At 47.1% G+C, this 14,766-nt stretch overlaps 1 protein-coding gene across 2 annotated transcripts in view; it reads right to left on the minus strand.

Annotated features, from left to right (window-relative positions):
- Positions 1-14,766, minus strand: part of LOC115202283 (centlein) — a gene marked incomplete in the record, with an annotated part of 63,176 nt that overhangs the window by 600 nt on the left and 47,810 nt on the right. For both annotated transcript variants that reach the window (XM_029766342.1, XM_029766341.1), the window contains 3 exon segments: positions 2,343-2,908; positions 5,438-5,529; positions 8,841-8,941. In XM_029766342.1, the coding sequence (XP_029622202.1) occupies positions 2,564-2,908; positions 5,438-5,529; positions 8,841-8,941 (538 nt within the window).

A 14,766-nucleotide genomic window follows, 5' to 3' on the forward strand; every position in this document is an offset into this window, starting at 1 on the left:
GCTGTGGCCTTCATTAGTGCGATCTGTGTGTGAAAGACGTGTGTGAGTGGCATGGCTGAGCACCGACGAGACGAGCCCATCTGATGGACGGACGTGCGGTAAGGGTTTCGGAGACACACACACCTCCACTCCCTACCACCCACCTCCCCCGTTATCGACAGTGACCTTTGACGTGGAAGTCAGTGACATTTACGCTGTGGTTTTATTAACGTGGGGCGGTGAGAGCAGCAGAGGTAAAGACCTCCACATCACCATCAGCCTTCCCACATGACAGACCAGAGGCCCCAGGGCTGGGGGGCGCAGGCTGGGGGTGGAGGCTAGAGCTGGGATCTGGGGCTGGAGGGAGAAAGGACTGGACCCAGCCACTAAGGCCCAAGACTGGCCTACTGACAGACTGTGCTGAGCACTGAACATTCCAGTATACCACACACCTGCACCAGAGAGTTATTTAGCCTACAATACCATACCAAAGTAATAGTTTGAATACTGTAGATAATCAATGCAACAGGAAGGGGAATAAATAACTACTTCAAAACAAACCAACCATATGGATACAAGTCAAGTCCTCACTATAACAGTATGCTGGATGTATTGGATAGACTGTATTTGCATGATATGCTGTTGTAATTGACAGGTATTTCAGATAGCCTGTCTTTACCTGCCTGCTCACTGCCTTTGGGCTGAACCACTCACTCAGCCAGGGCGGGGGTGATCACCTTGTCAGGGAGTGAGCTGTATCACTGTATCTTATACCCTGTGGCAGGGCGTCCCCCCTGTTTAGGGCACATCTACTATTCCATCAGTCTCAGATGTGCTGAGTGGACAGGACAGTGTGCTGGTCGTGTCATGGCTGCGTTGCTTCGGGAGACAGGCTGTATGTGTGTGCTGGTGTACTATATATTGTATACCAGATACCTCCTGCTAGCCCCTACAGTACTCTGCCGGAGGCCCCTGCCTCAGCCCTGCTCTGCTCTCCAAACAAACTGCTGATGTGGTCAAAATTCAAAATGTCCGCCAGCCTTAAGTTACTTCTTCCTGAAACTTCCTATCCACAAGTCGAGCCAGAGGCAGTGAGAAGAACAGTCAAAAACCAAGACGGAGGAAGGCGCTTGTCAGTCACTTCTTTAACGAGTCTGATATCTTCATTTTGTTGTTGGTATTTAACAAATTCTCTGCAGGATGAAAAGCCACAATTTGCCAAGCACCTATAGGCATAATAATATTGAGACATGAGAGACAGAAGGCTTTAACACCACTGCACCTCAACTGACAGGTAACTTAACTAAAGACATCTTTATTTAAGTCCCCCTTTTAGGTTAAGGGAGAAACATGCCATAGGTTTATACAGCCACTGTTAGGTTTCAACGACCCCATGTGAGTAACCAAGGTTTCAGTGAGATGAATTAGTCATGGGAGAGGTGAGGTGAAGTGTGTGTGTGTGTGTGTGTGTGTGTGTGTGTGTGTGTGTGTGTGTGTGTGTGTGTGTGTGTGTGTGTGTGTGAAGTGAAGCTAGGCTACTGCTGGAGGGGGGGAAGAGAGTCTCTGTGAGAAATGAACATCAGCCAGCGGTGCGGGTAGCCGGTGTTTGAAATCAAATCATCCCAACCATCACTCAATAAACATTAGCTCAGTGGCTTTTTTAGCATAAAACATACATGAAATAATTACTGTAGATGGTTCTTCATTTGGAGAGTGTTAAACAGCTTGTAGACATCTGGTAGCGAGCCGAGGAGGGTCATTCAAAATTTATCCAACTAAATTAAGGCGAGGAGAGGAATGAGAGGGGGGTTCGTGTGGGAGAAAAAAACGGTTGCGCACATCCTGAATCGACATGTCACAAGATAACGGAACTGACTGGGGTTGGGGTGGTGGGGGGGAACCTATGCCTGGGAATGTCTTAGGTTGCTGTCAAGAGAGGGGTGAATATGCAAAGGACCGGTAAATTAAATCAAGCTGCCAAACTGTCAATTCTCAGGCCTCATGACTGCATCACTGGAAGATATCAAGTGTTGGGCCCTTATCATATCAAGTGTCGGGCTTTCTTGGCACCAGTTCAACTCTGTGTGCAGAGGTGGCTAATTTTGCATGCACATTTCAGTCAATAAGCTCCGAGCAAGACGTCCCAGGATATTTTAAAGGATCTGACAGTTGTTTTTTTACATTTCCTCCCTCTCCCTCCATCGGCTCTTGAATACCAACTAGACAGGCGCTGAAAATTCAATCACCCATTTGCTTACGCTTTGCATATGCACGGTGTCCCCTCGATGCCGCTAAGCCCCCCCACCCTAGAAAATAATGAGGGGGTGAGAGAGAGAGAGAGAGAGAAAGTGTGTGTGTCGTACCTGTCCGCGCTTATGTCCTCCCAGTCGTCCCTAGCAGGGCTGCGGCCTCCTCCTCCAATGGCTTGATTGGGGCCAACCGCTCGGTGGCGGTGCAGCCGCGCTGGGCCTCTGGGCCGCATGCCTGTTTTGAATTTGACCTTGCTGTTTGCTAATGCCCCTCCACTTATTCTTCCTCCAGCTGTGGCTGCTGTGGCCAGCCCTGTTAGCATGTTAGCCTTGGGTCATCTCTGGCTCTTGTTGAAGTCCCGGGCCGCCCTCAGGATGCCCAGCTCCTGCCTGAGCCGGAGCAGCTGCTGCCGGGTGCGTCCGGCTTCCCTCCTGGCCCCCTCCATCTGGGTCTCCAGGGCCAGGGCCTCGGCGCGGTGTCTCTCCCCCTGGGTGAGTGCCTGGGCATGGGCCGCCTCGTCGCGAGCAGCCCCCTGGGTGCGGAGGCGGGCCAGGGAGCCCTGGAGGTGCTCCTTGTCCTGGATTAGAGCGGTGTTGGCCTCCTGGAGGTCCTGGTTGTCCTCCCTCAGTCTCTCGGTCTCCTGCTCCATGGACACCGTCCTCCTCTCCAACTGTTCTATCTATATGGTGATCATTGAGTGTTCATTAGGACCAAAACTAACCTCCCAGTCATACCACTCTATGTACTCTGCCATGTAGAGTTAACGGACCTTCTATTCACTGTAAATGTCTTAAAACAAGCTACAAACAAGAAAAATCCTGTCAACTTTGAACAGCGAAAACAGAGTAGTGTCAGTGTTTCTCTCTACTCTGACCTGTGTTTGCAGTAACTGTGCAGACCAGGGTAGTAGAGGGTTGAAACAAACCATTAGGCCATTAACTACAGACATCTGACTGCTAGCCCCCCCTCCCTCCTAGAGAGGCTACAGACATCTGACTGCTAGCCCCCCCCTCCCCCCCAGAGAGGCTACAGACATCTGACAGCTAGCCCCCCCCCCCAGAGAGGCTACAGACATCTGACAGCTAGCCCCCCCCCCCTAGAGAGGCTACAGACATCTGACTGCTAGCCCCCCCCTCCCCCCCAGAGAGGCTACAGACATTTGACAGCTAGCCCTCCCCCCTCCTAGAGAGGCTACAAACATCTGACAGCTAGCCCCCCCCCTCCTAGAGAGGCTACAGACATCTGACTGCTAGCCCTCCCCCCTCCCTCCTAGAGAGACTACAGACATCTGACAGCTAGCCCCCCCCCCCAGAGAGGCTACAGACATCTGACAGCTAGCCCTCCCCCCTCCTAGAGAGGCTACAGACATCTGACTGCTAGCCCCCCCCTCCCTCCTAGAGAGGCTACAGACATCTGACTGCTAGCCCCCCCCCCCCTCCTAGAGAGGCTACAGACATCTGACTGCTAGCCCCCCCCCCTCCCTCCTAGAGAGGCTACAGACATCTGACTGCTAGCCCCCCCTCCCTCCTAGAGAGGCTACAGACATCTGACTGCTAGCCCCCCCCCCTCCCCCCCAGAGAGGCTACAGACATCTGACTGCTAGCCCCCCCTCCCTCCTAGAGAGGCTACAGACATCTGACTGCTAGCCCCCCCCCCCTCCTAGAGAGGCTACAGACATCTGACAGCTAGCCCTCCCCCCTCCTAGAGAGGCTACAGATATCTGACAGCTAGCCCCCCCCCCAGAGAGGCTACAGACATCTGACAGCTAGCCCCCCCCCCCCAGAGAGGCTACAGACATCTGACAGCTAGCCCCCCCCCTCCTAGAGAGGCTACAGACATCTGACAGCTAGCCCCCCCCCCTCCTAGAGAGGCTACAGACATCTGACTGCTAGCCCCCCCCTCGCCCTCCTAGAGAGGCTACAGACATCTGACTGCTAGCCCCCCCTCCTAGAGAAGCTACAGACATCTGACAGCTACCCCCCCCCCTCCTAGAGAGGCTACAGACATCTGACTGCTAGCCCCCACCCTCCCCCTCCTAGAGAGGCTACAGACATCTGACTGCTAGCCCCCCCCCTCCTAGAGAGGCTACAGACATCTGACTGCTAGCCCCCCCTCCTAGAGAGGCTACAGACATCTGACTGCTAGCCCCCCTTCCTAGAGAGGCTACAGACATCTGACAGCTAGCCCCCCCTCCCTCCTAGAGGCTACAGACATCTGACTGCTAGCCCCCTGACCAGTCACCTATCACTAAACACTGAAAACAGGACCACCCCTTTGTCTCTTTGGTGGAAACGGTTAAACAGAACAGTGGATACCTGCTGGGTGCAGCTATACCCCCAGGCAATCTCTCATTTTTATTGGGCACGGCTCTGCCCTAAGCTTAAGCAGCACGGTACCATTCAAACAAAATTAGAGCGGCTTTTCGGTCCGCCTGATCATCGACTTACAGTGAGACGGGGCGACATGTAATATTTCATGCACACACACATACAGTGCATGCTCCTCACCGGGCCTCCCCAAAATGTCTTTCCATTACCCACCATGTCTGGATACCATAAATGAGTGCTGCTCCTCTCCTCCCCTCCCTCCTCTCCCGACCCCTGTTGGTTGTTATACTAACATGGTACTGTCACTCTGTAATAGATGCCATGACAGTCTCCATTAAACCGCCCGCCATATGGCATTTGTTGGCGCTAGGCGCCTTGGCATCATCTGATAGAAATGATTCCGGAACAATTTAATTCCCCGTTAAAATAGTTCCCTGTGTCCCTCTCAATCCTCTTCAACATACCATTGCATGACTGTTATGGGCGTATGAGCACGCTTTTACATCCCCTCTTAACATCCCCCGAACGGCACTTCACCAACGTCATTGTGGAGGATTATCACACTCACAGTGAGTGATGGGGCCTGGAAGAAGTCATTTAAAAAACATTATTTGTGGTTTTTTTGTAGTTCTTAGAGGAAAGCCTTTGCAACCACTAGCAGACATTGAATACTTTTCAAATATGTTTTTCTAATTGTTATTTTGACCAGAAAAATGCCTGCTCAACGACAAAACATCCACATAAATCTTCCAAGAGCCGAGACAGTATTTTTCTCCCCACTTCAGTGTTACAGAAATAACTTAAGTAGGTATTGTGGCGAAGAAGACTTTTGTCTTGCCGGGTTTCTTTTATTGGCGGTGACAAAGAGCACTTTACTGTACCTTCTTCAGCGACTGCTCCACTCTCTCGGCAGAGGGCTTTTTGGGAGTGCTGTTCTTGACCTCCGGATCGGCTGCCACTTTGTGAAGAAGCTCTGCCAACGAGGACAAAGCATGTTATTGTGACACGAAGACAAGACAAGTGTCTGCTTCCTTTCAGCCAGCCACATAGGTAGATGAAAAAGAGGAAAAAAATATATTATTGAATCCATTTTTATTAATTATGTCTAATTGATTTCTTTTCACGCCGTAAGCCTATTCTTCTAGGCTACTTGTTCTTTTCTGAAAATAGTGTCAGAAAAGAACACATTACTTGCCAGTGTCTGACTGTCAACCTTTGAATCCTCCGTGTAAGTTCAAGACAAGAGAGCTCTAAATTATATCACTTTGGCAATTATTCAGAAATCTAAAACCATTATAAAATGACAACGCAAAGAGCAATTGAAGACAGTGATTTGTCATATTAGGGGATTAGAATCAATAAATCTACCCTAGAATATCCATTTCCATTCTAAAACCCCAGGACATAGTCTTTATCAAGCCCCATTAATAATACAGGTCTTATATTTTATCTAAGCATCCACTAGCATGTTCAATCAAAAGCAGACATTGGTGAAAACACAACCCCCTCACCCCTGGAGATCTTAAACAAACGTGGAGAAATGTTCAACTCCCCTATGAACACACAAACCCTGGCTGCCCTGCTTGCTTTGTAGCCCACCATGCATCCACACCCAGTAGAATAACTCCTCTCCAACGAATAAAATCTGCCTTTATTGGGAGCAGTTCAACAAGTCATTATTATGTTTTTTAACATTCACCGGTGAAGAAGACGAAGAACAAGTATGTGAGTAGATTCCCCTGCTGCTACAAGCGAGAAAAAATACATTTAAAAATCACAAAGGAATAGGAGTTTGTCTGTTTTGTGTGCGAACCACCCTCTTTTCTGACCCCAAAAATTAAAATAAAAAGGTTGAGGCAAAATAATAATGAAGACAAAACTTTTCCGCCTCCCTTCACTCCTTCTTGTTAAACTTTCATGGCGGTACAAGGAAACTCATTTGTCAGATGAGGTTGAAAATGTTAAATATTCAGGCACTCGACTTTTCAGGTCAGTTGACCTTTTGTCGTGAGATGCAGGAGAAAGAGGCAAGAGAGCGAGAGGGTGAGAGCGAGAGAGAGAGAAAGAAAGAGGTGGATCCACTCTTCGCTTTGAAGCACTCTGCTCCTCCCTCCCTTCTCCTTTGCTCCTCCCTCCCTTCTCCTTTGCATGGCCAAGGAAAGGAAAGGGAAGTTTGTTGCTTCAAATTAGCCGTCTCTTTTGTCTCCGCCGACTTGTCACATCTAATCAAACCAGAGCCCAAATAAGCAAGGGCTGCCGCACAGCGCTGTGTACATAACCAGATAGGGAGACAATTATCCCGCTCGCGCCCGGGCTGGGGGGTGGCTGGGGAGTTGGCACCTCGGCACTAGTACCTTGATATGGAGGGAGTCAGTGGCTCTCTAGTCACTTTGCTTTGGAGGAGGTCCCAATGCTACAGCATTCATTAACGTCTAACGGCTGAAATGTCTTCTCAACCCCATCACTACCACCTCCGCGCCTCCGTCTCCCGCGCCTTACGGGCCAAGTCACAAAGGTCTCCGCCACGGAGCGCTGTCTTTCATCTGTTTGCTTTCGTTAGCGGGATTGTGATGGGGTTGGGTTGCTGCTTGAACCTTTCTCTCCCTTTGATCGGGTCAGAGGGGTTCCGCAAGAGTCAATTCCGGGGCCGCTTGTAAACGTGTTCTATGGATCTCTGGGTTTCTGCTGCCAGGGCCTGATTTGAGCTGCTACAGTGTTGGTTTATGATGAGCTGGCCTCAGAGTTAGCAATTTCAATTTACATCTTGTATGTCAATCAATTACATAATCACTTTAGTCACAATCAATCCTTGGGATTAACTTAAAAGGGCCAAACTGTGATATTTCTAGACAATTTTTAAAATCGGGATTGGGCCTTTATGTTATTATGAAGTGAAAGGCAGTAGTATAAATCATAAACATTCTGTGGCTGCAGCCGTGCTTACACTCAGGTGGTGCCGTGTGGAGATTAAAGGTCTCTAATTTGGTTGATTGGGTGACATACAGGATACAATGTTAAACCATTACTTTCAAAGCCAGTCTATCTCAGCTTTTCTGATTATGCCATTGATTGTCAATGGGATCCGCCATCTTAATTAGTGGCGTCCTTTGTAGCCCTGGTTTTGCATTTGGCCGACAGACACCATCATTAATCATCCGGTAAATTAAAGTGATGGAGAACAGATTGGTTATTGAACTTGTTAATTAAAAGGGCCACTGTAGTAGGTTATTCAGTATTTGACAAAGCGATGCGGATTGGGAGTCCAAAATGGCACCCTTTCCCCTGTATAGTGCGCAACTTTTGACCAGCACATATGACTATGATAGAAGGTAGTGCACTATGTAGGGAATAGGGTGCCATTTGGGACACAGACAAATTGATGCACGTTCTATGATTAGGAAGGGAGGTATGCACTATGCAAAGAAGATGCGTTCTTTTTGATATCCCAGTCCATTTAGAACAGGTTGATCAGTCTTTAATTGAATTGTCCTGTTAATTCCACTGAAGAAGTGGTGTTCAACCACCACAAAAAAAGTAGCTGAGGAGGTACAACATCACAAGCACGTCAGAACACTACCGTTCAACAGATGTTCGACCTACATATGTTAAACTAACATATATATATATATGTGCCGTTATTCAGTGTTTTTTGTGGGGGGCCACCCCCCCCTCTGGGAAAAAATAAACATTGTTTTTACAGCTTTTTCTTTTGTACATTCTACACACATTCTACATACGTCTTTTTTTTAAACAGTAGTTACATAGCAAGAAAAAAGTAATTTGATATTTCGATATACATGAGATAGTACTTATACATTATAAATTGTGTTTTCATTCAAAACTATTATAGAACATGAGCTTGTAAACCCACCCCTCATTCAGTGTTTCCTCTTTGACTTGTTCAGCCTAAAGACAATATCCAGGGGTGTTGCTTCATACTTACAGTACGCTTGAGATTGAAAACCAATGGAGGACACATTCTTTCAGACAAGGAGAAATGGGGCAAAACAGCTTGATGGGGTTCTGATCTGTCAGTCAGCCTCTAGATGAGAGTGTGGACCATAGAGTTGGATAGAGGGCACACTTACCACAAAGCCTTTTTTAGCATGGACAGCACAATTTAATGCATTCATAATTTCACTGGGTGGGACTTCTAACATTATAACAAGGGTCACACAATTCCACCCAGGTCAGCAAGACAGATCAGCCAATGGATTATAATCCTGAGCAAACATTGGGTGGGTTTTCTTTCCAACTCTATGGTGAGGAAGTGAAAAGGCTCACCTTGTTGTTCGTTCTGAAGACACAGCCTCAGCTCCTGTACAGTGGCCCGGTCCATAGCAGCCTGGACTCGCAACACATCCAGCTCCTCCTCTAGGTTAGTCCTACCACCACACACGTCAAAAAACAACACTTAAAACAACACAATGTTTTTCTTCAAGACTTTAGTGACAGGAAGGGCAGTTTCTGTGTCAGACTTGCCCTCCTCTTCTCTCAACACACCTGGACCCAAGGAAAGGATACATCTTGTTACATTCCTGTAAATGCCACTTCTAATTCCACCTTACAACCATTGACTGCATGTGACGCCTCCATTTTACTTTTAACCTGACAACCGTGGCATCAAATCCTCCTCTACGATACCGCGATGATTAATATGAAGAGGAAAACCAGCTAATTAAGACTGAGTTTAAATCATGTGGAAATCAAAGTGACAAGAAACATGAAACCCAGGTAAGGAGGTACAATGTGTGTGTGTATGTATGTATGTATGTATGTGTGTATGAGCCCAATTAACTCTCTGTGATTAGCTTGATTCCCGCTAAAGGCTAATTAAGAGGAAAGGAGCCATGCTCGAGACTCTTGCACTTTCAAGTTATTATTAGGACCCAAAAAGAAGTCTGCGGAGGATACGGGTATAGGTCCCGCTGAGACCGTCGCACCTGAAAACACACACCTCGTTCCCCGCCCCTTCCCTCCACAGCCCCAAGCACCCGGGGAGATGGAGAAGACAGAGAGAGAAACACTGTCTGTGTCAACTACTGATTTCCTTTTCCTGACTGACTGACTGACTGACTGACTGGTGGCTATTGTAATACAGGTTCAACTAGGAGCATGGAACGGTCCAGTAATGAAACCTTACACACCTCCAGACCAGCGCCATATAAGTGCTAGTGTGGTCGTGTCAGCTTGGACCCTGGTTCTGTTAGTAAACACACATGGTGAGGGCCTTCTGGTGTTCTGTTCTGTTCTGTTCCGTCCATTCCGTTCTGTTCCGTTCTTCCTCCAATGATGTCTTCACTTACATAAACATGGACTGCTAAATGTTCTTACCGGTAGTTGGCAATAAAATGTGAGTAGTTCCCGGTTAGGGATAGGTTAGTTAGTAGGCTTGAGGTGTGTGAAATGGCTCAGGGTTCACCACAGTAATACAGTGTGAACCAAGGCCTAGTTTCAAGTTGTATTAGTCGTATGTACAGGATGCACACTGTCTAACTAAATACTTGCAGGTTCCTTCTGGACAATAATATATAATAACAGACTAATGCGCTAACGTACCCACAGCTTAAATAAGTCCACAAATGACCCTCTCTGGGGGGTGAGACAGAGAGAATGCAGATGGATATGTGTCGCTGCTTCACTATAGATTTTCCTCTATAAATGAGCTGCAGTCGATGCAGGCTCCAGCTCCCAGCACTGCCCTGAGAATACTATTATGTATCCATACAGCCCATTAATGGGACAAATTAACTGAAATATGCCACGTGTGGAACGGGCCAATTTCTTCTAATGTTTCTCTTTTACGCCTTGTCCGATGCCGGCCGTATCGACGTGACACCGAAGTTCATATTGAAGACACTCTGTTTGTTGAAGGATGAACATGTTTCTCTCAGTGATCCCGGATTAGATTCCAGATGGGGTTTTGTTTTGTGTCCTGGGACCTTCTGGTTTCCCACCATGACACCCTAGTAAAGGACCAGTATAGGAGAGATATTAAACATATCTAATACATGAATGCAGTCGGTGTGTGGCCCAATACGCCACACACAAGCAAGCAAACAGAGACAAATTCCCTTGAAGGCGGCTACCGGTAGATGACTGTCCTTAGATCCTAAAAAGACATCATAGGTGACAGTACTATGAAGCACTCTAAGCAAAACTTATCTTATTCCTCAACCCAACTAGATCACCTTCTACTGTGTCTGCTCTCCCTCTCAACCAAACATTTACCTCACATCTCCAGCGTGGTGAGCTGTGGTGTTAGGCCTCTGGGCTGCAGTGTGAACACCGCTTTATTAGCCCTCAATCCAGCAGCCAGTACTGGAGGTCTCTTCAGACCCAACAGTTGTTCAATTAAAATACAGACCAAGGCCCGATGCAAATTCCAGTTTTTTTTTGTCAACTGCATATAATTGTTTTATGAGAGGTTGCTAACTCCCATCTCCCTCACGTTCGATTCGCCCCCTTCTCCGTTTCCCTCTCCCTCTCGCTTCATAGGCTTGTGTGATTCCTTAGTGTGAATGCATCAATTTGAAAAACAGATGTTTATTTGCAGTCTATTTGGTTCCCTGGGGGGAGGGGGGAGCGTGGCCCTCTCTAGAGGGTTGAGAGGCTGGTTGGATGTTAGATATCTCTTCGAATAAATACATAAGGAAGAGGGGGTAACACCAGGGTTGCCTGAGGAGTGTCTGTATCTATCAGCGCACCACACACAGGAGAACGGCTCAGAGTAAAACGAGCAGAAACAACAGCCAACTCCCCTGTTGTTCTGAGATCAGATACATAATGCACTACTCTTAGCTATAGAACAGTGGTGGGGAAAATCATGCCACTAAAATCTACGGAAGTCAATATTTCGAGGTGCTTGAATAAACGCATTCAAGGTGCATTTCCTATAGCAGTAATTGATTGCTCCTCTCTACATTACAATATCCTCTTCTGGGCTTCACCACTGATATTTTCGGCGTCCAAAATAGCACCCTATTCCCTATATAGTGAACTACTTTTGGCCACATGTAAGGTGTGAATAGGATGCCATTTCAGATGCAGCCATTGACTTCTGTTTACTGGTCAAACAGGCATGCGTAAGGACACACTTGATCCACTACGGTGGCCCTCCAGAACACTATTGATAGGTAGACTTTAATAATCCTAAAACAGATGCTTTCCTGTCCAACCCTTGACAGCAGCATAGAACAATGTTTGTGGTCAATCACACATCCTGTTCTCTCTTTTTCCCCTTTCTCTTCTGTTCAAATAAAGCCAGCAAATCCATCTCCAATTCACTCATAACGCCTCGCCTGAGGTAGAATACAAACTCAGCCGGCTTGAAAGCGGAAAAAACAAACGCTTTTACCTCCGCTAGCATCAAAACGAAAGAAAACAGACGGAACAGATGTGTTCTGCTTGGTAATGATGGCTCTGTATTGTACGTCTCTGTTTCGCTGTTTGTTAAAACCCTTCTCTCCTGAAATACTGCAGTAGCATAGGAGCCAGCCGAGCCCTGAGCCATCTATTCAAAGTCATTTGATCTTTTCTCTACCTGTGTTCCTCTAGAGTAGACTAACAGAGCTTAGAGCACACACTGCCAGCTCCGACCCACCAGGGATCACAGACCAGTACATCATCTTTTGACCGTTGTGCTTTTCACGCGCCAGGCCTTCCCTCGATCTCACTCTCTCCCATTTCATGCTTGGCACATAAAAACATATAACAGAGAGAGAGAAAGAGTGAGTGAGAAAGAGGGGGTAAAAAAACACTTCTAGCACTTTCTATGACTAGAGAGGAGAGCACGTCAGTTCCCCCTGAAGAAGAGGTGAGGAAAGACATAATTTTGAGTCAGAGGGGAATTCCCCTCTCTCTCTGCAGCTTTAAGCCCAGAAAGGCAAGAGTCTGTCTGTGTGTCCATACCAAATTACACCCTATTCCCTATTAAGTGCACTACATTTGACCAGGGCCCATAGGGCTCTGGTCAAAGGTTGTTCACTATATAAGGAATAGGATGCCATTTGGGACACAGCCTGTGTCTAGTACCGACGGGGAGGGAGGACGAATAAGCCTCCACTGTCAGCAGTAAAGTGTTGTAGTTCATACAGCTCTCTGTTCTCGTGGCCACAGGCCATAATGCAACAACAACAGTGAAGCAGTGATTCACTGAGCGGAGCCGGAGCACGCCTCTCCCTCCTCAGCCATGGGGCATTGATACGGGAGATAAATAGGCCTCCATGTTCAGGCACTAGTGGGGTGGACTAGTGAAAACGGTCAAGGAGGTCCATTGTGCCCGCCACATTAAAATACCAGTTTTGAGATTTCAGACCATAAGAACAGTATTTTTTGTTAAGTATGATGTCATCTGATGATGGCATCTGTCAATATTGACATTACGACATACAAATACCACAAAACGTAGACTGAACCCTGCTGCGTTTATACTACTGTTCAGTGTGTAGTGTTATGGTATCTGTTTGCATGTCGTAAAGTGACACAACACACAGTATCTGACTAAACAGGTAGATATCCCTGTAGGGATGTACTTTCTCAGCTTGGTCCTGTGAAATGTGCTTATTATCCATGTTGATGTTTCACAGCACAGCTTTAGTTCCCATGCCTTCTGAGCGTCGGCTGGCCGCGGTACAATCCAGACAGCAGGCAGGCTAGGGCTTGCCTCATAATTACCCAGTAAGTGTGCAGCAAAGTTTCAAAGAATAATTCATTTAGCAAATAATGAATAAAGGAGGCACTTTGGTGGTCGGTTATCAAAACAAACATAAAACATTCTGTCTTCTTTGTGTGTGTGTGTGTGTGTGTGTGTGTGTGTGTGTGTGTGTGTGTGTGTGTGTGTCTGTCTGCCCCGTGCGTCCCCTCCCCGTAACACTCCCTGGTCCGGGGGGGGGGCAAAATACACTCATTACTCCTAATACATTTTAGCAATCAAGATGAAAGGAGAGAGAAAATACATTGCAGAGAGACAGAGAGAGAGCAGAAAACCCGGGTAAACTTTATTAAACTTCATTAGAGTCAAACGTCTCCACCACGTCTGTAATGGTCACCCTCAGTAGAGGGGGCTTCTTCACCACTCCGTTCTTCCTACAAATCATCTCAAAGGCTTTTTATCCAACAGTAATAGCTGCCTAATTTATGCTTTGATGTCGACTGAGTGTACCGTCTTTAGTGTGAGGGCGCCGCCTGCCGCGGAGCGCGCCACGTAGCCAGTGTTTAGTCTGTTTACGAGGGCCTAAATAATCCCTGCCTCCCTTTCACCCACAGACCGCTAACAACAATTAACGAGCGGCGGACAACCAGAGGACTACCAGAGACAGAACCATAATGATGGGAGATAAAATGAACCCATGGCGAATCAACATTGCTCTCCCAACCCGCTCCCGCCCTGCCTCTCCTCCACCAACGACAAAGAGGACATTTCAATCTGAATGCCTGGCCGGCGCTCCGGCGGCTTTCCGCTTTATTTACTCATTCGCAATTGAAGTAATTCAGATCATTCTCCTCCAGAGTGTGCTTCATGTTTGAGAGCCCATATTTGAAACGGGGGTCTTTGTCTGAGAAGTACAACAATTGATGATTAAATAAAGGAGAGAGAGAAAGATTTCCTGCTGACTGCCTAATTTGATATCAAACCAATGGTAGAGTGGTCCCAATGGAAAATGTCAAGTCTTCTCTCAGGACCACTTCAAACCTGGGAGGGTAAATAGGCCTGTTTTAGGGGAGTCTATAGACCTTGACACAACAAACCAAGGGTAAACCCAGTTTATACATTGAAATAGTGATCAGAGTGAGATTACAAATAAATCTATGATCTGTTTGATATAGACACAACAACAACAAAGGAAACAAACAATGTTATGACAGAGGGAATTTACACTGCCGATGTGGCTCTATGCACACTCACTGGACTCTACCCACACGCTCACACACTGACACTCCAACACACACGCTCACACATACTTACACTGACACTCCAACACACACATACACACGTACAGTCGTGGCCAAAAGTTTTGAGAATGACACAAATATTAATTTTCACAAAGTCTGCTGCCTCAGTTTGTATGATGGCAATTTGCATATACTCCAGAATGTTATGAAGAGTGATCAGAAGAATTGCAAAGTCCCTCTTTGCCATGCACATGAACTGAATCCCCCAAAAACATTTCCACTGCATTTCAGCCCTGCCACAAAAGGGCCAGCTGAC

The sequence above is a fragment of the Salmo trutta genome, chromosome 11, assembly GCF_901001165.1.
Source record: "Salmo trutta chromosome 11, fSalTru1.1, whole genome shotgun sequence".
NCBI lineage: Eukaryota > Metazoa > Chordata > Actinopteri > Salmoniformes > Salmonidae > Salmo > Salmo trutta.